Genomic DNA, 24780 nt, shown 5'->3' with positions numbered 1-24780 from the left:
GTGCTGTACGCAGCCATCTGCCTCACAAAGAACCACGTGAGAGCTTTTACCTGGGTGTCTCTAATGGCCTCAGCAGTCCTAGTCATGGAGACATGAAGGAACTGGAGGACTGTTTGCAAACACCCCTGGCTCTTTGCTGTGCATGCAAGACTCTGAGGAGTACAGCCACAAAAGCAAGTGTCCCTTTGGACACACAGTGCAGGGTGAGCTCTGAGACAGTAAGCATGTGATTTGTCAGAAGTAGAAGTGGAAGCTGGGATCACTACAGGTGAATTCCCAAGCCTCTAAAGGAGATGATCTTGAACTATGAGTTCGTTTCGTTACTGAGTCACAGGACAAAAGCCATTTGTATGGACTTGGGCTTACTCGATTAGGTCCAGTTTCCAGTTCTGTCATACAGAGATTCTTCATGTGACTATGGGCAAACAACTTCATTGCTCCCTGTCTCAGTTTCCCTCCAAAAGGAATTAAAGATCCTCCCAGAAAGAATGAGGGATATCTCCTGAGGCAATGTGAGGGTTTACATCTGAAACGTGCCTCTCCCTTGCCCTGGGGTCATGACCCCACAGACCTGGCAGAGCTGCTTTCCTTGTTGCTCACCAGTGAGAGGTGGAAGGGCTTTTCCTGCTTCACTCCACATACAAGTCATTGTCATGTTCTCCTCTCTGCACCTCTCCTCCAGGTCTGGCCACAGCTGGTTGCATCTCAGAACAACACTAATGGAGGTGTAATGGTCCCCCAGGGCCTCTAACCCGGCTGCACAGCCCAGTGGAGTGCAGCATGTCCCAGCCACATGCCCCATGATCTAGTGACTTGCCCCTTTAGTCCTCAAAAAACTCTGCTTGCAACAGCTTTGGACATCACAGCACCTGGAGAATCCCTCAGTGCCCAGCTGGAAGCTGTGTGAAGAGAGCTTGGTGCTGGGACAAGTCAGCCCTATGTTTTGTCTTTACAAAAATAAGAAACTGGCTGAGGTAGTTTCCTGTGAAAATCTTGGGATCCTCCTGCAAGTCCTACTTGATATTTTATTATGACAACTTCTACTGCAGGGAGAATGGTCCAGTTTCACTCCGCATCCTCTCACACATCCCTGTCTTCGCCCTGTTCCATCCGCATTATATGTCCTTCTCTGTCATTTGCATTGCAGATGTTTTTCATTCAAAATTTATCCATGATGAGAAAACCTTCCAAGTGCCTTCAAATACCATCTTCTCATGTCAGTCAACATTTCCCTGAAATCTGTGGGATTCTGGTGTCTCTGTCACTTAAGATAATAGGAGTCTAGGAAACACGTGCCTTTGAACATTTGGCCAGCCACACTTTTGCTGTAAGGAAGGAGGGACGGGTACAAAAGAGGCTCGAAGGCTGGAGCTCGGCCACGCTCCCGGCGAGGCAGAGATGTTGCAGAGCACTGCACGTGTCGCTTCTGCGGAGACACCGAGTGTCAACAGTTAACTTCCCTTTGTTCCCATCCAAATGATTAAGCTTAGAAGCTTGCCTGGTGACATCACCAGAGTTTAAACATGCTGGATATGGTCCAGGGAGCCAAAGTTATTGCTGACCCCATGGTTACTGATCCACTCTGCAAGTAGCTGATGTCTGCTCTCACTTTATGAATTATTTAATGGGTTAAAGATTGGTCAGATCTTCTTTATGCAAATACAGCTATACATTGGGCAGGGGGACGTAAACGTGCATTAACAAGGTTAAAGTCATATACTGTAACTACACTGTTTTCAGCTTGCAGCTTTATTGACTTAATCATGCCAGCACCGCAGCCAACAAATCATTAAATCCATTCCATTCTTCTGCTGGTTACCAACCACAAATACAGAGGCAGGCAAACACGGAGCAAATCTGGGAGGGGGTGGGGAGGGCAGTGGGGTGCGGGGCCGAGGAGAACAGTGGGATCACTATGGAGGGACGCTGGCCTGTCACCGCCAGCACAAAGACGCCAAATCTGTCTTTATGGACTAAGTGGTTTCATGGTTTAAAGTGACACACTCATTTGTTCCTGTTTTGCAATGATTATAGAAAAGAAGAAGGGGGGAGTGGGGAGAGGCAATAAAAAGCAAGCTGAGCTTCTTCACACCATAACGGGGGGGTGTGTGTGTGTGTCTGTGTCCATGTGTCTTGTGCATCCTCACAGAGCCACAGACCTCAGCTGCAAACATCCCCCAGGCCAGGGCAGAGGAGATTTGGTGCTTGTGGCACCCGAGGGGTCTCAGGCTCTGTGCTGCACTCACTGCTAAGCTGCCGCCAAATGCAGGCATGATTTAGAGTTCAGCATAAAAGCAAGGAGACATGGAGCATTAAATCAGTCCTTCCACTGCCCTCCAGGAGCAGCTCTGACCAAAGAGAGCCATGGGAGAAGTCTCTGCTCTCAGACTGAACTAACAACTTCACTTTCAGAAAAAGGCTTTCATCTTTGGCCTGGCACTTAACTGTAGCTTTTCAGATCCCTGTTCAGGACCCTCAGAAGCTCCCTGATCGTCAGTAGTGTGCAGAACACAGGTGGTCCACCATAGTCAGCAGATTACTAAAATACTGTTTCTAGGTGGTTAGTTGAAGACATCCAGCTTTGGAAATGGAGCTGTCAGTCTATCAGGTTTGAACGTCTAAGATCTTTATTTGTCACTGCTGTTGCTCCTGTTCATTTTTTGATGGAAATCATCTTTTCTATCACCAATGGCTTGGTGCCTGTGCTAGCAGAGCATCCTGTCAGGACACAGGCATATGTGTTACAAGGAGGCTACAGAGTAAGAATTCAGCATGAGCTCTTGGAAACCTTCAGACATCAGGATGTTTTGCTTCTTTTACTGATGCCTATTTGCCAGCTTTCCTCCAGTGCAAGAACATGAAATAAGATCTCCCTGTTTGGGGAAGACTCAGCTACACCAGGAGAGATTTCTAACATTTAACATTTCTATTTGTTATGAAAAGAAGAAATGGCCCACAAGCTCCCTTTGCTTCGCCTTCTGGGTACAAGCAGCTCAGAGCTCCCTGTGAGAATAACCCAGATTTTAGCATGCTCCCAGTGCAGGGGCTTGGCAGATACATTTGCACCTTGTCCTGACATACACCACTCCAGACCTTTTTGAACACCATCATTATTCGGTTTATAGTTGCTTTCTTTAGACCCAAACAACTCTTCTTACAGTTTGAGTTCCAACCTTGCCTTTTTTTGTTTACTAGTCTCCAGATCCCTATCACCCAGAGACGGCTCCTGGCTCCAAATACTGCAAATAAACATATCATTACTTGGTGCAAGAGTCAGCCAGAATTCCAGCCTCCAAGAAAGAGCCTGTCCCCCTGCTGCTCACCCTCAATGTGGAGGCAGTGGAACACACCATCAAAGGTGCTTCTTTCCAGCCACCACACTGGAATAACAGACAGAAATGAAAATGATTTTTGAAAGTCAGAAAGTAAAAAGTCAGCTATTTAAGGTACCTGCGTGACTTTCAACTTAATTTACTTTTATGTATTGAATCACCACAGCTGCTGTTGCCTCCACAGAGTGGAAATAAAGGCACCTCCAGCAGGCAAGGGCCAAGCCTCCATGTGTTTTCCAGGCTTCCCTCACTGCAGCCTGTCCATCACACCTTGGAGGTGCACCTAATGGTGAGCTGAAATTATTCTCTAAGTATCTTCTCCTCCACTGGCCACAGGAGAGGTCTAAATGATGGGAGCAGAAAGATGTATCCCAGCCAGCCACAGAGGAAGACTGACAACAGTGAGCTCTAAATCCACAGCTCACGAGGCCCAAACCAGCTCTTAACCACACAACTGTTCTGCCTTTCTTCTGGGGTTCAGCAGCCCCAGCTCCAGAGCTTGATCTCTACAGAACCACCTCTGCTGCACTCAGCCAGCACTGCCTCCCTCCACTGAATCCCAGCTCCACAGCTCCCTGCCAGCCTGACCCACCTCCCATTCTTGAATGTGCTTGAAGGCCCCAGCTGGCCATTTGGGGGCTGCTGTGATGGACTCAGCCTGGAGAGCACCTTATCAGTGCTTATCGGGAGAACACGGGAATGCGGAGGAGGCTCCCAGCTGCGGGCATTAGCGACAAGCCGCTTCAAAGGGAAGTGACAGCTGTGCTGATGTTTCAGGACCGACACACCCAGCCAGGAGTAACACACCAGTTGGGCTATTTATAATCCCTGATTCTCGAGTCTTAAAATAGCACTGCTTTTATTTTTACATTTTTAGGCACACTGGTATGTTCAAGCAACTCCATTCGCAGGCTCCACATCAAACACATCACAGTCAGTCTCGGAAATGACACTTGGGACTCTATGCCTCTCCTCGAAAAGCAGAGGTGAATTTCCCTCTCCCCATCACCCCTATCTCCTTGGCAATTGTGACTAGGCCTATTTCCATGTATTTGCATACAGACTGCCTCTTCCAAAAGCACAAAGGAGGGGCCATGCAGGATGTCTCTGCAGACACCCAAGGAAAGCAAACAGCAGAGGTGTTCCAGGCTGCAGTACATGGCCACACGTCTGCTGCTCTCATCAACAGGCACCACAAAGCTTCTGAAGGAGTCAATGGGTCCTATAAGAAAGCTATACTGTTTGTGCTTTTCCTAAAAAACAAAGGTCAATATACAGAACTAGTCAAACAAACCAGGGCTGCAGGTCTGAAAGGAGTACTCCCTCCAGCTGCAGCACAGCCCCAGCTATTTGTTCTCTGCTCCCTGGTGCCACAATGTACCTTGGCTGGCATTTCTTAATGACTGGAGCATCCATGTGCTCTTTGTAGAACAATTATAAAATATTCAGGGCAGGAGAAAAAAATTCCTTGCACAACCAAGGCTCCTACAGCAGACTGCATAGGTGTCAAATGGTAAATCGTTAGGTGTTTTAATTGCAGAGTTATTTATACCCTGGAACTTGTTATTAACATAGGAAAAATAGAACCTATTGTTACCCATAATTAAAGGGATTATTATGGGACTGCAAAAGCATGGATAGCCCCAGCCAGACCATCTCTTTTGTCAGTGGTGACTGTCATGGGGAGGAACATTAAACAGAGGCCCAGTCTTCAGCCAAGAAGTTCAGAGGGGTGGTCCCAACATGTGAAGCCCAGTTTCTTTACTCAGTCTCAACCCATCACCCCTCTGCTGCCTCTGGCCACAGGCCTGGCATTAAGCAGGGGAGCTCTGAGGAGAGGGTACTGCAGGAGTCCAAACCCATCCTTCCCTATCAGCAATGCTTTTCTGACCAAGAGGTGCACAGATAAGACACATCCTGGATTTGGCCTGGAGTTGCATAACTATCCTGTTAAAATTCAGGATTAACAGGTTATATTTTCATTTGCGAGATCATTATCTGCCCCAAGAAAGGTTTCCAATTTCACCAGCACTAATCAGGAGCCACAATGGATTTCCGGTCTCAGCAATGAGGCTCGAGAGCCTTTGTACCTTGTGGAGCCAGTTTCAATTCAAATCTAACTGGAAGAGCTATCATAGCTGCATGTTGAACAGATTAGGGGGGAGAAAAAGTCACTGCTACTTACTACTGTAACTTATTTCTAAATCCATTTCTTACAGACACAAACCAGACTGAAGCATCTTGTAGCTACACTCCCTTTCCAGAAATGACACTCTCAGTCTCCCTGGTGGCACTGAGCAATGACCCCCATTACAGTTCTGTGCCTTAAAAGAAATGTGTCAAAACTCTGCACTGGTGCCCACCTCAAGTTCTGGTTTAGGCTGCTAAGGATATCATAAAAAATAAGCAGCAAACAGGTCCAGAATAAAGAGATTAGTGTGCCACAACAGCCTGTGCCCCCAACAACAAAGAGCTGCGTGCCCTGCACTGGGCTGTGGGCTCAGCAGCATTTCCCACTGGAATGCTTTCACCCAGACAGGGCATCCCAGCACAGGGGGTGCACTGGCATAGGACAGTCAAGTACTACTGGTGCCATATTTATACCTGGGAGGCCAAACAGTCTCACAGGAGGTACTATCTTTGTGGACAGAGAGGTGAAAGGCTTACTGACAACTGGCTCTACCAGATAAGTAAATTAGGCCTGGGTTACAGTCTTCATGTTCTCTCACTGCCTCCACTCCCTGGACTGCATGAGTCAGTAGAACTGGAGGGAAAATATTAAAAAAAATTTACAAGTTCAGGAATTAAAGAGACATCTCCGAAACTTGCCTGTGGCACTCAATACCAGCTGAAAAATTGGGTTAGCTTGACATTGCTGCTGGAGGTGAACTGAGCTGGGAAGGCTGGCTGAGTAGCAGGCGAGCAGAGCCCCTCTCTGCAGAACAGGTGAGCACAGTGCTGCCCACAGCCTCATTGCTCCAGCATGGAAATACCTTTTAAATTTTTAAATCCGGGAGTGAGAGCAATTAAGAAAACAAACTTTGTTTCCTGAACAAACATGAGGTTCAGACAGTTTGGGATTATGAGATACATGCAAATCTGCAAGTCCAGCCTGAGCAGTTTTTGAGGGCTGGAGAGCTCTGTGAGTTCTCCAAGGTTCAAGAGCTTTGCCTGAATAGTCCTGGCAGGACCATTTCACTGTTGAGGCTCTTCTACCATCACCAAACCAGCCCCAGCTGACAGTCACACTGCCTGGCAGGAGTCTGGGAGAGTTCTGTGAAGGGAGCAACAGCAAACCCCAGATGTCTTGTAAATCCTGCTGCAGGAAGTGCCACATCACAGGGGGCTCGTTGGAAGACTCTCCGGGTTTGTCTGCTCAGACGGGATGCCAGGTCCTGCTGGGGATGACATCCTGCTGCCTCTCCTGATACGATGCTACCCAAGCCACCTGCCTGGTGCTGCCCTGTCTTGTCCTAGCAGCTTTCAGAATCAGGGCACCAACTAACCCAGGAAAAAAACAACAAACCACCAGGTTACACCTATTTTTTCCTTAATACTTTACTTTCTGCTCCCATTTGCTGCTGGGCTTGAGGAAAGAGTATAAAGACTGGTAAAAATGAGTCCACAAACCTCTGATACTCTACCCCAAGTTGGGGAGGCTTCCAGGGGCTGGAGCAGGGGCTGCCTCCGGAGTCAGCTGGGAGGAGGGAGAGGAGGCAGGGGAGGGAGAAGGGGAAAAAATGAACAGCTGCAAAGCAATTAAGCCTGCCTCCCTGCCGTACTGTCCAAAGCAGGAGGCAATCTAATTCAGCCTGGTGCCTCTCTTCCTTCAGCCGTCTGGTGCCTGCCTGGGATTCAGGAAAGGGGCTGTCTGACTGCCCACTTTGTCTGACGAGCCAAAGGGGCCCTTCCCAGCCACAATTTCCAGAGGAAAGAGATCTTGGCTGGTGGTGTCTCTTCTCTTCTGAGAAAAAACATGAACCGAATGTAGTGGCAGCAGCTTTATAACCCTCTCCTGCCCTTCCTCAGCAAACAACCAAAGTGGAGCTGGAGCAAGAAAATGACCCCGCCGGCTCCCCGGCTCAGCACTTGTCTCCCAGCACAATGAATCAATTGGCGTCCCATCATTATTGTGGTAACTGTATCTTTCACAAGCAAGATTTTATATAGAGATAGAATAGGATGTTTTCAGCTCATTTCCTTCCTGTCATTCCAATCACGAACTACTGTTAAAAATACAATGCATTTAAAGGCTGCAACATTTGAAAGCCTGTGTTCCAGTTTCCCAGCTGAACGGCTGGGCTTTTTTTTTTCGTGCCCAGTAAAGGTGTGGAGAAACAGTGATGGAGGGGAGCTTGTGGTGCAGCTGGGTTAGAAACTCACATGTACCGAAGGTCATCTCATTTTCATGTTCCTAATATCAGGGATTACTTTAATTCCTTATTCTGGCCAACTGTTTTGGTTTATAATCCACAGCACAGGACTCCTTCCAGCCTGTCTAAGGTGGTACTTGTTCTGCTATTTCTTCAGAAACTGACAAAAAATGTTTTATTTGGAAAATGTTAGTGAGGCAGGGCAATAAAAGCCTTTTAGTAACCAGTCAGAGGAGCAAATAGGGACTGTTAGGAGAACAGAGTACAATTCAACTCTACTTTCAGTTATGTTTGACAGTAATCTAGGCAGCAAGTACATACCTTTCCCCTGTCTTGATCAAGACAGAAATATGCAAAATGTGTATTTTAAATGCAGCTAGACAGCATTTAATCTTATGAAATTTCTCAATACTATTATCGTAAGTCGAAAAAATAAGAAATCATAGCAAAAGCAAGATTTTAGCCCACCATTCTGATAAATGCTTTATAAAGGATGAAGTTTGAGGATTATTATTTAGCTGCTCATAAGCTAAAGCACAGTAACTTCATATATTGTATCAACCTAGAATAGAGCAACACATTGAAAACAGGAGGTCCTTGCTAACCTTGTAACACATAAGGTCCCTCATGAAGGCCACAATTCTTTCTAAAAATATAATTCCTAGACATATAGATATATGCCACCCATCTAGGAAAAAGCTCAGACTCTGGACTGGGCACAAAATAGATCGGTATATATCCCCCCTCAATGCCATTTTTTTTTTCTTATGAAGAAGTTCTTATTAAGTAGTAATATTTAATTATCTTAAAAAAAAGTAAAATGCAACATAAATAAATGTTGGGGATTTTAGTCCAAGTCCTAAACCATGAGGAAACACTGATATGTCTACCTTTTTCAGTTAAACATTTACTCACATTTCAGGACCATCACACAGTCTGTGGTGATGTTATCAGCATTTCTCTGTTCTTCTGACCTTAAGTGCTCTTAAACTATTATATACATAATATTCTCTGATAATAGAATGCTATTCACATTTCAGTAACAATAATTCACTTTAATGAGATAAGAACTCACACGTCAAATGACTCTACCTCTATTTGAGAGATATTAGCACACTTTGGGGAACTGTAGAATCACAAATAATGACATCAAGAGTCTGACACTATTCCTGGAGAGCTTGTACTCCCAGTTACATCAACAGGAATTTGAGATCTGTAAGAATTGCAAAAGCAGATGTTAATCTGCAGCAAACACCACAGGTATGGGCAGTCTGCATTTTTGCCTTAAGCAAACAAGAAAAACAAGACTATTAATGAGAGAAAACAGCACCAGTTTCTAACTGCATGTATAAATAGGCATTAACACCAACTATATTCCTGAAGTGACTCATTACAGTGTAAAGAAAACTTTTACAAGAAACTTAATGTTGTTTACAAATTTCCCGTTTACATTTTGTTTTAATTCTTGCTTTCTCACTTGTATCATGTGCCGCAACCTTAGCAAAGATCTTCAAGGGACGGAAACTCGATGCTTAAACTAAAACCGGAATCATCAAGATTTACTCCTTCAGTGAACTGGTTCTCCACTTTTCCTGTAGCCAAGTAACTAAAGCAATGTAAACACCGACCTTCTTATCAAGCCAAGCCGAGGTTGCCCGGCCGGGCTTGTGCTGGCCCAGGGGATGGTCGCTGCCCTGGCAGGGCTGGCCCCGGGCTGGGCCACTCGGCGGCCGCTCTGCCTTCGGCACTGCGCTAGCGCCGAGCCAAGGACGAAACATACAGCAGGAATAGCCTAATTCCAGCTCTAAATGAGCTCAGCAGGGAATCTAAACAGTCAAGTCAATTGCTAGAATCTGCACTTTTCAACCTCGTTCTGCTCCTTTGATCAGACTGAATTTTGAGCTACGGCGATTAATGGACTAATAAAGGAAGTCACAGGGCATCTCTGGGGAAGGGAGGGAAAGGAGAAAAAAGTATCTCGTACTCATCATGCAGCTATGCTGCTGAACACAATTCCATGTAGAAAACTAAAATGCCACTGCAGAAAGTGTGCTGACTGAGCGGGAAAGGAGGAGAAAAAGGGGGTTGTATGAAACAAGAAAATAACGCTGATGTGATTGCTCATTCATTGCTTAAACACAGCCTTCGGAGCAACGGGGAGAGAAAACAGACTGCCCGAGCACGAGCGTCCTGTAAACCACCCTTCAACCCAGTGCTGCAACTGTTTATTCTTAATGCCACAGAGTAAAGGAAATATTAAACATTTTTATTATGCAAAGAGAAGCTTTCAAAAGCCCTAAGTAATTAAGCACTAAGAGAAATTGATTTGTTTATGACTGGGAAACATACTACTGATATTCCAGAGTAGTATGTCCTCATCTCGCTGGAAAGGGAAGAAACACATTAACATTAGAAGTCTGCTAATCACAAAAGAGAGGGGGAAAGTGTTTTGCCAAGATTTTTTTCCCATTTGCTTTTTTTATTGTTGTGCCTGAGAGGATGGGGCAGCTTCTCTTCCTACAAGGGGCAAATTTTCCTTCTGCAATTGACGAACAAGAGGACTTCAAATAACCCCTGGACTGATTAAAACATTAATTTATCTGAAGCTTGGCAAGTTTGTAAAATGCTGGTACTAACCCCTAGAGAGAAAAAAACCCAGTACCAACAACAACAACAACAACAACAACACCAGAAAAGCCAAAAATAATTCAAATGTAAACTTGAGCTGAGGCAGGAACAAGTGCATCAAAGCTTCCAACTCCCTCTCTTTTTTTGCTGCAGCACTAATATAGCATTGCCAACGACTGCTGGGCCCCTTGCTGCATCCTTCTGCTCCACCTTTGGTCTTTCTTGAGCATACAAAGCCTAGATACATACATGATTCACTCTGCTCTCAGAAATAATCCTGCAGTCATCCTGGAATGACTTCCCACTGCGTAAATTTAGGCATGTATGTTTGAATCTTTACAAGATCAAGCTGTTCATGTAATGTCTTAGGCCAGGATATCACACTATTTTGGCTACATTAAAAGGGCTTACCCTCCTTGTGGGTCTCTCATCAATTCTGTAGTAGGGAAAATAGCTCAGCACAGCTTGTGCATAACCTGCATTCACATCTGTATCTGCCTGACAGTGATCCAAGGAATTGCATTTTCATTAATTCAATGACAAATGTTAAATAATTCTGTTGGTTATACAGAGAATATTATTTATACTGAAGTAATGCATTTACTACCTTCGTCCTTTAACATTCCTATATTCCAAGGGTTAAATTGTAATACAGGATTACTTCTTGTTAATGGTAGTTAATGGTAGCTTTTCAGAATTAGGTACTGATAGTGATGATATTTGCCTTTATATGTGCTCTAAAAAAATTAACTTTAAAACATGTAATAGAGTGATTAGCCTTCAAAGCCCTAAGAAGAGCTCCTGCATTCTGATTGCGAATTTCTATCAATTATTAGTGCTGGCTGCTTGAAATATCCAAAGTGCTCGAGACGGAAATATTACACAGCCAACAGGGCAGACTGATAGGCTTCCTAAATGTACAGTTTTTGAAAACAGCTCATAATAGTGTTTGGCTTTCAAACCTTAATGTTAACAGCTTTGATGGGACTGCTTCTAATTCGTATTTAAGACCCATTACCTCTACCTCTAAGCAATCTTCATGAAACTTCATTTGTTCTGGGGGGATATTTGCCATCCAGCGCAGCTCTGTAATGGCCGTTAATTCACACCATTTTGCTTGCTCCTGTATTAATCAGCAAACTGTGAATCATCCCAGTGTTTCCAGACTCACAGATGTATGAGAGAATCACCGAGGCCAGTTCAGTTTCTCTCCCCATTCAGTCCCACAGACAATATCAGTTCCTGTTTACAGACACGGCTTTGTTTTCCCCCACCCACACACTGAAATTTCTCCAAAATGCCCAAAGGAAAAAAAACCAACAAAAAAACCCCACCGAGTTCATTTTACCAGGAAAGTTATTTCTAGGTATTGCATCTGAATCAAAACACGTTTGTACTTTGAGCTGGTGTGCAGTGTTCGCTGCAGCCGGGCAGGAACGACAGAGGAGCAGAAGAGGAAGGCAAAGGGGCAGCTCCCGTCACCCCGCCCTGCCGGAGCCAGGCACGGCATTAACAGCATCCCAGGGACTCTCCTACACACTTGTCTGCCTTCATCCTATTTGTTAAACTGGACTTTGGTTCTGCACGTATTTTTGCCTTGTGAAGTACTGATATAATTTTAGACTATAACAAGATAATACCAGGTAGAAAGCACCCCAAAAATCAAGGGTAGATACCATGCTCTAACAGTGTCACTGTGGAAAATATTACAATTATTTATTAATTTAGGCATCAAATTTGAGGAAATAAGTAGGGCATGGTTTTAGGGAAGTGAGAACATTTTCCAAAAGCCAGGCTGCTTTTAGTTCAACACAAGCTCCCCAAACTGTAATTTAGTAAGAAAGAGACAGAAAATACAGACAACGTACAACCCTACCTTCCAAAAACATGGGGAAAATGGAATGAAGATGTTCTGATATTAATGGGGATTTACAGCACAGTTGAAATGAGCTGGGTGTACAACAGGGTCATGGAAACCATTTCCTCCTTGCTATTCCTCAGCACGCTGGGCCATGAACACACCTTTGCAATGTAAGAATTATGGGTGTGCTGATTTGTAAGTGAGGATGTACCTTACCCATCACTAACCACTCTACAAGTTGTTATTTTTAAGAATGATACACAGAAGGAAGTTATGGCATTCATCCTGAAGCCAAGCAGTGAGAAGTGCTTGGTCAAGCACTTAGTGAGAAGTTTGTCAAGTCCTTCCCTAGATTCCCAGGATGTTTAAAACATCATTGTATCTAAGAGCACAGTTGAAAAAATATGTATGTTCAAAACCTTTTGCTCAACTGCTTTTAATTAAAGATTTCTGCATATGGATTTTTTCTAATCTGTGATAATAAAGAAAGTAAAATGGGTTATGTGGGAGGAGAAAAACAGGCAAAATCTGCAGATGGGGCCTGATTCAGCTGATGTTTAGCCCAGAACACTTGTGAACTGCTACCAAGCTGTCTGGAAAACCTGAGAGGAACAGTCCACCCTGGCTGGCAGGGTCAGAGGGATTTGGGTACAACAGGTGAATCAGACATTTTTCAGCATGATAGTACCACTTTCCCTACACCTTTGGGAGATGAGGTCGTCTCCCATCCTGCACTGCAGAGCAGAAGGAAGCAATTGTCTCTTGCTTAGAGCTGAAAACCACAGAAGTGAAGGGTTTTCAGGGCTCGCACAGAATCCTGGTGCCATGGCTCCCCCTCCTCTGCTCACCCACGGCTCTGTGGCTGTGCCTGGACTGGGGCAGGGACACAGCCCTGAGAGAGAGCCCTGCCACACATCATGGACACAGAGCATGGACAGACAGCCTGGACAGACAGCATGGACACACAGCACGAACACAGCCTGGACACAGAGCATGGACAGACAGCATGGACACAGAGCATGGACACAGAGCATGGACACACAGGCTGGACACACAGCCCTGTCACACAGCATGGACACACAGCCCTGTCACACAGCCCGGACACACAGCCCTGTCACACAGCCCTGTCACACAGCCCGGACACAGAGCATGGACACACAGCCCTGTCACACAGCATGGACACACAGCCCTGCCACACAGCCCGGACACACAGCATGGACACACAGCCCTGTCACACAGCATGGACACACAGCCCTGTCACACAGCCCTGTCACACAGCATGGACACACAGCCCTGTCACACAGCCCGGACACAGAGCATGGACACACAGCCCTGTCACACAGCATGGACACACAGCCCTGCCACACAGCCCGGACACACAGCATGGACACACAGCCCTGTCACACAGCATGGACACACAGCCCTGTCACACAGCCCTGCCACACAGCATGGACACACAGCCCTGTCACACAGCCCTGTCACACAGCATGGACACACAGCCCTGCCACACAGCCCTGTCACACAGCATGGACACACAGCCCTGTCACACAGCCCGGACACAGAGCATGGACACACAGCCCTGCCACACAGCATGGACACACAGCCCTGTCACACAGCCCTGCCACACAGCATGGACACACAGCCCTGTCACACAGCCCGGACACAGAGCATGGACACACAGCCCTGCCACACAGCATGGACACACAGCCCTGTCACACAGCCCGGACACAGAGCATAGACACACAGCCCTGTCACACAGCCCGGACACACAGCCCCATCCTGAAGCACCTGAACATTGCAAGCAGCCTGCCAGGCTGAAATGCAGCACCTTGCCCTAAATTTCTCTGGGGTAACTCCCATTTCCCTATAGTATTCACAGCACATGAGCACTACTTTCTCCACCCTGGACAGCCCTCCCTCAGCCCTGCAGGCATTGCTTCACTGTCCTGCACATAACGAAGAGAAAGACTTCCCTGAACACCTCCAACACCCCTCACTGGTGTTCACAGTACCTCCTGAGCCTCCTTTTTCTTTCCAATTGGATTTTAATTTGTCCAGTGTGCGATTCCCATAGAGTTGTCTGTGTCCTAAATGCTCAATTGCTGGCTGAACATTTTCCATTTTATTAAACAGGTCATAACCAAGGGAAAGACCCGTCTGGATGAGGAAAGTGCTGCAGCTTTGGTGTAGTGTCCACATTAATTTCAGATCCAAAAGGTGGGTGATGGTGAGAGTGGGGGGGGATGCTCCCCACATGGTCTTTAGAAGGATTTGGTCTATTTACAAGCTTCTTCTCTGCAGATTGCTTCCCCTAATGATGTGCTGTGTGGTGTCCAAAAGTGCTATCAGCACAACAGAGAGCTAAACTGGAAGGAATTATGAGTGCATTAGGCAGAGCTGTTGGAAACATCAGCGCCTGCAAACATCTTAAAATACAAGCCAAAGAAGTGGGAAGGTTAAGACTTGGCCGCAAGGGCTCCACTACAACAGGGGAATGCTTTGAAATACCCAAAATGGAACACAAGAAGACAACACATGCAATTTATAAAAACACTGTGAAAGAGCAATGGGCTCAGAAGATCAGATGTGAATAAGGTTTTTGTATCTTGATTACTGCACTTCTGAAAATGCTGTATTATTGTTGACATGTTGAGGCCAAACATCCCATTTTGTTCCACAAGTTTATTTCTTACTTTCCAAAACTTATCTGACATTATTTATTCACAGGGGAGGGAAGGAAGAAGAAGGCAGTTGATAACTTCAGTCAAGCTCCTCTCAGACTCTTGAGAAGAGAACAGAGAATCTCCAAGTTTGAAGAAAATATCAACTCACTGGCAAATGTACATATAAACATAAATTCAGAAATGACCATTCAAGAAGATATTTTAACATCTGTGGAGATGTCAAACTCCAGGTTCAGCCTTATTGCTCTCTGTAATCCAGATTCATCACCAGCTTCCTTTATTCCCCTATTCAAAGGCACTTAATTAGCTGAAGGGCTTGTTGCTTTGCTTTCAAAAGCTCTCCATCCCTCAAAGGCTTTGCTTTGGTATTGTGCTGCCACTGTCCTTTGAAATCAAATCTGGTTTTCTCTTCACAGCATTGGAAAAAGAAAAAAAAGGTAGATTTTAAAAACTTGGTTCCCAAGGAGAAGAGAAGAGAAGAGAAGAGAAGAGAAGAGAAGAGAAGAGAAGAGAGAAGAGAAGAGAAGAGAAGAGAAGAGAAGAGAAGAGAAGAGAAGAGAAGAGAAGAGACGAGACCAGCAGAACTTCATTCAAAGTGGCTTTAAAAGTAAGTCTGACCCTGAAGAAAAAGGGTAGGGGATTGAAGATGTAGATAAAATCTGGCCAGGACTTTTGGTTTTATTAATAAAGCATGATACTGTAATTGCTTTATGCATTAGGAAGATGCCTTGTGACATCTTGGAAATCCCAAATAAAACATCATTTTCCTTGTACTTGCAAGAAGACTGTATGTACTCAGATGATGCAGGTTGTGTTCTCTGCTTTTCCAAACTCTTTATCAACCCGCATCTGAGCTTATAAAGTGCTGCTGAGTCAGAACAATCTCACCTAACAGTCACAGTGCACTGACTTTTCACAGGCAGAAATAACTTCCCATAATATATGGCACCCAGAAATCAGGCCATGGTATTACCATTTCTTCATATTAATAAAAGCTGTATTCTGTATTCCATTATAGTTATTTAACCTTTGACATCTAACCTCTGGGTCAGTTTGCTCTTCGTAACAGCACATTTCTTCTTCAGTTTTGTTCCTATATTTAGAAAACTTATGCTCTGAAAGAAGATTTTTTTAACTTTTTAAAAAAAGTATATTTAATCTAGCTCAGAAGTTTTGGTGTTTCTCTGCAACCTATAGTTTATTCTTCCAACTCAGATACTGTATTGCTGCTTTTACCACAGTCAAAGAAATACTCTGCTTTTCAAAGGATATTTTAGTCCTCAGCATGTTCTTCACTATCCCATATGTAGTCCATATGTAGTAAAAATACAGCCACTTTTACTGCAAATAATATTAGTTTTCTCTCTGTCTCTTCCCTTGTCATTTTTTCTCTATCAGTATTTTTGGCAATGGAGATGAAACAAATATACCCTTCACTGACAATCCAGTGTACAACTCTCTGGATGTCAGCAGGAATGCAGAGAGCTCTAAGAATAGCACATTTGGTTCCTACGGTGCAAGTGGAGCTCAGAGACACAGTGTGTCCCTCCCAGACAATGGCTGTTTATCACCTACATCCCCCCAACAAAACAACCTTTTCAGCTGTGTTTTGGTTCTCAGCATTTCACACACAGAGCAGTCAGTGGGCAACCCTGCCCTCCTCCCTGAGACTCCCAAGTTTTAACTCAGATCAGCTTGGGTTTGGAAAAGAAATAGCCACCAAAGGGTTTATTGTATTCCAGCCTGACTTCCACTGTGAATATCACCGGCTGGTTTTCCTACCTTCAGGGAGGAGGGGATCCCTCCTTCCCCTGCACAGAGCCCTGTGTCTGCTCTTGCACTGGAGGGACTGACAGAACAGCTTTTCTGCAAGTGGGGCATTGTATCAGCATTGCTGAAGGCAGAATTGGGCCCAGGGTATTGGACATTCCAGAACAGGAAATCTGCAAGTACAAACTCTATTTAGACATGAAAATCAGAGAGATGCCCAACTAGGCAACCTGCCTGGGCAAATGCAGCTTTTTGTGCGCCCAGAAACAGACGATAGAGTCAAGTGGTGAAGCCTTACCCCTGAAAACAGCATGTGATAGTTCTGGAGACTACCCTTGACTCTGGCATTTACTACCATCTTTCTATTAGGATTTACGAGTCCAGACCTTTGAGTATAACTTCACTCACCAGTATCAGCCCTACAGGAATAAAATGAAAACCTGCCCTCAGCCGGAGAGCAGCATTAGTGCCACCAGGCTTTGTGCTACCACACAATGCAAACTGTCAGTGCCTCAATCAATACCCGTCCATGCTCAACAATAAAGACATAGTGTTTCAGATGGGGGGAGATGAGCCTTATCAGATTCAGCAGTTGTCCAGGCAAGACAGGATCTGGGACACATATAGATTACACTTAAAAGATACATCACCACAAAAATGGTAGAGCTGTGAGGCACCAGAAGTAACCCTGCTTTTGGAATGTGGAGTGTTTGCCTTAATACACAGTGAAACAACAGCAAAACTCTGGGTCTACGACTGCTGCTCTGTTCCCCATGTTGCTGTGCCTGCTACAAGGATCAAATTTCATGGTTTATTGTTCTCCCTCCAACTGGCCACCATCCACATTCTTCTTCTGTACAAAGCTGCACCTCTTGCTCCAAAGAAGAAAGAACTGTGCCTTCTTTTTATAAATTTTAGTCACATTTGCAAACACACACACACATAAAGGAGATGACTTTTAAGCACTAAACAACATTTCAGGGAATGCTGTTATTTTTCCCTGAGCAAATTTCTGTGAATGAGGCTAAAAAAGGGCCATTTTCCACCAGAAATTTATTAATTTTTGAGATGCAGAAGTTGTCTCCCCCATCTTCTGAATCTTTAACATTGTTTGTTTTAATGAAACAACTGCTCTAAGTTTGAAAAGTCCTATTTATCACCTGCCTTAGGAGGGAATTGGCACTGAAATTTTGCAAAGCTCAAATTCAGCTCTGGATACACTGCTGGAAATCAAAACCACAGTCACTGGGGCTATTTCACTCTAATGGAGTAAAATTGGTACAAAGCAGGTGGGGTCCACAATTCAGTACTATCTCTCAATGTAAATAAGAAATCTATTGCAGACGAATAACAGATCTCCATGCTAGATTCCATGAAACACAGTATCTCAGACTCAAGGATTCCTACACAGAATAATTTTCCTATGTAATCTTCCTTTTAATTCAGCACTCGGGATCCATTGTCTTCTATGAGATTTGCAGTAAAGTTATCAAAACCTTACAAAATGCTCCACTCCTGAACATCCACCATCTTTCTTCAGCAGCTCAACAGACTGTAAAACTGGAGCACTGTCATCTGGTGTGTAATTATTGGTCTAAGTCTTCCCTGTAAAATGAGGGAGGCACCAAAAGTTACCTAACTAGTCTGAAAATGTAAAATGCTCATCACCTGTAATCATTGTCTTAACTGTCCTTGATCTTTACTGATAGCAGCAAGATTAAAATAACTCTCTTTCTGACAGTGAGAATCAGCTGAAAATGCAGCACAGGCAGCACACCAGGAAAGTTGCTCGAAGAAGGAATATTTCGGCCAATTAGAGAGACTGACTTCAGGAATTATTATTTTTATGTCAAATCAGTGATGCAAGGGGTTCAGAGGTATAAGCCTAAAATGCAAAGCAGGGAAAACTGGGGCATAGAAACCTCAGGAATCCAACAAGGACATTTCTACTTCACAGACTCAGTGGTGAAGCCAAAAAAAAAAAAACAAAAAACCCTCAAAGCTTATGGACGTATGATCAAAAGTGATCATGTCACAGTGGTTAACAACTTATTAGTCCTCATGCAAGATACAGGAAAACACCATAAATGTCTTCTTCACCCACACCTGCCTCCAGAGTAAAACATCTGGTGGGCAGTAATTCGTAGAACTGCTCCCTTTCAATCATATGTCTATCTGCAGGCCTGGATCCCAAGCCAGCAAGACTCTCTACTCTCTGTTTAACCTGGGTCCCACCGAACACAAGCAGGGTCCTCATGTGCTTGAAGCAACAAACTGCTCTAGGTCTTTGTTGAATAAGGGGCCTTTCACTAGTAACCCTTTAAAGAGCACTAGATGTGCCCCCCTGTTACCTGTTCTACACCTGCATAAGCAAATTCAGTGAGTCACCAGTCCTTCCCATCCTGTTTTAGGCTGCTGCATGCAGTAAGGGAGAATGGAGGGAGCACGAGTTGGAAAAGAGTGAGCTGATCCTGAAGAGGCACAGTGGCAATTGACTTATCACTCAGAAGCTGATATTTAGTAACTATGCCACATTTCTCATTGCTATCACAGGACATAATGATATTTAGTTACACCAGCGTTACACCAAGACTGATGAAATCCTCCTCCTTAAGAACCAGTCACTTTGCAGGGAAGAAGGGCAAAGAAGACCTGGCTCTGGAGTGCATTTCACACTTCAGCTCTCACAGCAGATCCCAGCAGAATTTCAGTGATCAGTCTCTGCTTTGCTGGGAGAGAAGTGTCTCAGTCCTTCCCAAGCTGCTGATGGAGTGACTGTGTGCACAGCTAAGCAGCTTGGAGGAGTCTGCTTACAAAGTGCTGGTTCAGCCTAACAAAGCCCTTGGATTGGTGGTGAGGTTTGGTGTTTCCAACTATTCTCCCAATCAGAAAGATGTTTATTCCTCACAGCCAGGCTGCTCTCAGACCCAGTCCCCAAGCCCTTCCCTGCTCCCAGGACCCTGTTCACAGTACACCTCTCTGATCTGGGGTGGTAGCAGATTCACATCTCCCCTGAGTCTCAGGGAGGAGGTCGCTGGACAGAAACCAGGGCTGTGCCTCACTTTTGGCAGCTGCATTTTTGCATTTACCAGCTCGATTGGTATCACAGATCACCATGGGTGGGGAATGGCCCTCATCCAAAGCAGGGAATGGCTTCTGGCAAATGCTAGTAACAGGTATTTCAAGTCTGCCTCTTTGCTATTCAGGAGCTATACTGTTTGACCTGCTATCCATGAAGGACACATTTTAACTTCACTTCTCACCCCACCTGATCTTTTCTAGCCTCAGAAGCATAACACAGAGATGAATTTGTTGAAGGGCACTAAGATAAAAAGAAGATATTCCCTCTGAAAGGATAACATGAAACATGCAACGAGAATATCTCTGGAGATTATAGTATAAGCTAAAAGAGACTATCACCTATACAAATAAAAAAACTATTTTAAAATAGCACAAAATTCTCCACCAGGCTAAAACAGACAATGCATAGTGGAATTATGGTACATTTTTAGTTGAATAAATAAATAAATTTACTATGGTAACACCAGAGGTTGTTATTGCCTTGTCCATGTATACACTGTGCACACCTCAGAAATTACGTGATGCTGCATTTGAAACACAATTGGAAAAGCAAAGATAAGAAAATGAATGACTCAGTATTTTCACATAAGCTATGTAAGACAGAAGAGAGGTTCTCACCTGTCTGCTTTGAGATGGCAGAGTGGCAGCCTGCATCTGTCTCTGCATCCGATGTGGCTGCATGAGCTGTCGGAACTGCTGCTGGAGAAACTGGCTGTTGTTGGTCTGCTGGGACTGCTGCGTGGCTGGAGACTGCTGCTGCTGCTGCTGCTGCTGCTGGAGATAGTGAATGAGGGACTGCTGTCCTTGTCCTGCTGTCAGAGGGGACATTTTTTGAGTAGCTGACTCTGAGGCAAAGTGAGACAGTGGTTTGGTGTTGTTGAAAGAAAACTGGTCTTGGCTAACAGGGCTCTCATTCACCAGACCTGGCTGTAAGCTACTGGATGGCTGTTGCATAATTATGTTCATATTTTTGGTCTGGTTTGTAGTCATTGATTTAAAAAGCGAGTTCTGCATACTTGTGGGATTGCTGGTGGGAGTGATGTTAGAGATTAATGTACCTTGAGGACTGAAGGGCTGCTGATGCAGAGCTGGGCTTGACAGCTTTTCTGGCCTGTATGGTGGAGAAGGTCCAGTATTTGTGGAGGCCATGCTGGCAACCAAGTTGTTCTGTGGGCTTTTAATGCTGCTGGCTGGCAAGCTGGCTGCTGTCAGAGCAGGCAGCATGGAGCTCTGAGGGCTGAAGGGCTGCTGGCTCAGAGCTGGACTGGAGAGCTTCTCAGAGCCATAAGGGGGAGAGGGGCCATTGGATGGGGTGCTGCTGGAAGTCATGCTTGAAAGCAGAGTGTTTTGAGGACTCTGAATGTTGTTTCCCGGTAAATTATTAGCAGGCAAACCAGACACCATAACATTTTGAGGACTAAAAGGTTGATGGTGTGGGGATGATCCTGCCCTGTAAGGTGGAGAGAGACCAGGAGGAGACATAGTTGGCCAGCTGGGAGCCTGTACTTGTTGCTTGGTACCAGACACCTGCTTGCTGGCTGCCAGCTGCTTTAGCTGCTGAGCATGCCAGTTGGAGCCAGGCATGTTGGGCAAGGGTACTGGGAGCATCGGTGGTGGCTGGTTTTTGTTCTGAGCTGCTGTAGAGATGGGTGATGCAGCAGGTTTGTTTGAGGGAGGAACTTGGAAGTTAGCTCCAGCAGATGATGGTCTCATCTGAGGGGATCCTCCACTGGCTGGATTGCAGCCTGGAGAAAAATCTTTGTTAGCAACATGGTTCTCCAAGTGGGAAGTCTGTGGGGAGGACTTTGGAGTGGTACTTATGTTTGGTTGGGAATGACTCAGACCAAGTGGATCTTCAGCCTTGCTGCACAAAATCTTCTCCAGGTCCAGGTCATTGGGAGAAGGATCAGGCATTTTGGTCAGCTCTTCCAATAGATCTTGCAGCTCCTGGTCCACAGACTGTAAGCTGTTTCCTTTCTCATCATAGTGGACAATGTTGTTGGCTTGCCCTCCTATTGACCCCTTCTGGTTCATTTCTGTGTTGGCTGGCACTGAGAACGGGGAGCCAATGCCACCACCATTCATGTGATTGTTTTCGAGGAGCACCGGGTGCCCTGCGACTCCCAGGGAAGAAGTGCTGTGACCGCTGGAGAACGGAGAACTTTGCATCTCTGGGCACGCCATGCTGGGGTTGGCACCTTGGCCCATGGCAAGGTTTACATCGTCAAGACAAAGTCTTTTACTGTCATTTGGGAAAGTGACATCAGGCACACCACTGGAGGCAGGAGAGCTATCATCTTCCAGTTTCCTTTTAATGGATCCCTGTAACTGTGAAAATATAAAAGGAAGAATAAAGGAACCATTATTGATGATATTCTGACATGCGCTGAAGCTCCACACTACAACACTGGGTTGGAGATAAAGAAAATGAAACAATACAGTTAAAAAGCCAATCATGTAAGACAAATTCAATCAGGATTTAAATGTGTGCAACTTCACCAAAATCAAAAGAGTTATAGTCAGAGAAAGGCTAAATCTCATGAATTGGCTTTAAAACAGATGTTAAAGCTACAAAATACTGTCTGTCATGTGACTATAATAGAAGTTTTTTAAATAGTTTCTGGTTGCATTTCAATTAAGACATTATACTCCCTGCATAACAAACATGCCAACATTTTTATGGTAACATTTTTTAGATCTAAATGGCAAATCTGAATGAAACTCTGGACTGAATTTAGTGACCTTCTGCCAGTGACTCGAATTAAATTCAGACCTGAGACAATTAAATTGTTTTACATTCTTTATAGGCCAAACATCTGAAATAACTAACATACTTTCTAAACAAACCAAAACAAACCAAATTCTCAGCTATCTATCTAAACAGACTTTCAAACTTCCTATCACAGATGTTTTAAATTCCAGAAAGAGTAAGTAACAGCTAAACTTCTTAATTTTTGTTTATTCTTCTATGTCTAAGGCATTGTGAGCTTCATTCTTTTGAAGGATTGCCACTCATTCATAAAAATGGACATGTTTTCAAAATACAATTATATAAATATCTTGACCTACAAGAAATGATGGAGCTGTAAATTCACAAATCTTAGGGAAAAGAAACTTGCCTTCTACATATCAAGAAAGTGAAACTGGAAACAATGCTTCTCATACTATTTCAGCATATGGCAATCTCTTCCACATAAAATAATCTATGGCTTTCAATTTTAACAAGCATGATCTGTATGGCACAGGATTAATCAGACCTTAACATTGCTGCTTCAAGTTAAGGGAAATAACCATTACGACCTTGTTTATCAATAGAGGGAAACAGTATATAGAAAAGTAGCTGATCAGCAATGGGAAAGTGAAAGAACACTGGTTCCTCTAAGCCAGCTCCCAGTAAAGCATCTCCCAACTCTGGGCTACAAGTCCAAGTGCTTCCTGTTATGTAGTGCCATAAAAAAAATCCCATCTAATAAAAGCTCATATCAACAGAAAAGTCCCCCCGCCAACCCCAGCATAACCAGATCCACTCTAGGGCTATGCTGCATATGGCCAACTTCTAAATATTACACTGATTTTTAAACACATTGCAGTTATGTGTTATGTGGGCACAGGGTGGGTACACCATGTGCAGCTCCTTCTGCACTGTGCAAACAGCTGATGCCCACCTCTACATTCAGCCTGTCTTCAGGCAATCACCCACAAACGTCTATGGCTCTGACCTGGGAACATGGCAGGGCTGCCCGGTGGCTCACTCAGCTGGTCTCACACCTCTCATCACTTATTTCCAAATTAGTGGGCAGAGGGACAATGGCAGATTTGTGCCTACAGTTGCTGAGGGTGCAGATGCAGTTTGGGATTAGAATCAGACATTGCCATGCTGGTATCCAGTTTACAGAGACATTTGGAAGAGAGGATACAAGCTGGTTGTCCACGATCATCATAGCAGGTCTGCAGATTACAGTGAGCTGCTGAACAGCTTTTAGGAGGTGTTAATCAACCCTCCATCACCAGACACAGCAGCTTTGGCACTGTGGCAAAGAGACCTTTGGGTATTTTCCCTTTACTCCCCAAGAGTTGTCCCTTACAGAGTTATAGTGCTTGTCTCTGGTGCATTGCTTTAACATGGGCTGCACTCAAAAATGACAGGAGGGGAGAACTGAGGAGAGCTGCTTCCAGTGCACATTGTCTGGTTACCTGAGAGCCTCTTTGGGCAGCAGTGTCTGTGCTGGGCCAGGATTGCTGCTCTGTGAGAGACTGTCCCAGTGTCACAACCAGACACTGCTGCACCATCAGACATTTGCTTAGCTTTAGGAAATGGAACCAGGCCTAAATCTTCTCCCAAATGTTAGTCTAATGACGGATGAAATTGTTTTCCTTCATTTTCTCTGCTAAAATTAAGCCAGAGCTGCATGTTTCAACAGATGTTGCCCTGTGTAGGCTGAAACATGTTGGTAGAGCCTATCTACATATATTTAAAACTCAGACATGTATAGAGAGTATTTACAGGGGCTTCACACATCCAAAACAAACAGAATGTGCTCCCAAGCTGCACCCTGGGAACCTTCAGGCAGGAAGTGGTGGGGGATCTCCCACCCTTGGCCAGCTGACATGCTGGCATGCATGTCCTTGCCAGCTCTTCCTCTGCCATAGGACATTCCTATGCTCTGAGTTACTGGGGAAAAATGTGGGCTTTCTAAACACTCTGAAAAACAGTTTTTTAACTGTTGCACTGGGGAATAAGTGTGATGGGAAAACAAAACTTCATTTCCCCTAGACTGTTACTAGATATAAACAGATAAAATAAGGCCATAGCTTTCTGATGGCACAGGTATTCCAAAACTGGGACAGGACTTTTAAATAGGATGCTGTTGTTTAGCCCTCCCGAGAAGATTTGCTGTAAGAGAGGCAGTGAAATTAGCTGGGTGCCATGTTCTCTTGAAAAGCAAGATTCCTGTTTCCCAGGTGAGTATCGCACAGGTACCATAAAATCCAGAAGACCAATTTCTCCCAGTGCAGGCAGGTATAACTCCACAGAATTTAGTAACATTGCT

General features: G+C 44.7%; 1 protein-coding gene across 2 annotated transcripts in view; it reads right to left on the bottom strand.

Annotated features, from left to right (window-relative positions):
* Window positions 1-24780, bottom strand: part of MAMLD1 (mastermind like domain containing 1) — a 251549-nt gene that overhangs the window by 12848 nt on the left and 213921 nt on the right. The window contains exons 2-3 of one of the 2 annotated variants that reach the window (XM_053955906.1): window positions 20788-22057; window positions 20348-20541 (exon numbers count right to left, since the gene is read on the bottom strand). In XM_053955906.1, the coding sequence (XP_053811881.1) occupies window positions 20348-20541; window positions 20788-22057 (1464 nt within the window). Of the gene's footprint in view, window positions 1-20347; window positions 22058-24780 lie in introns of both variants that reach the window. The other variant, XM_053955905.1, reaches the window with a different exon arrangement.

This window comes from Vidua chalybeata, chromosome 14, assembly GCF_026979565.1.
Source record: "Vidua chalybeata isolate OUT-0048 chromosome 14, bVidCha1 merged haplotype, whole genome shotgun sequence".
Taxonomy (NCBI): domain Eukaryota; kingdom Metazoa; phylum Chordata; class Aves; order Passeriformes; family Viduidae; genus Vidua; species Vidua chalybeata.
This window is presented reverse-complemented; position numbering and strand designations above follow the sequence as displayed.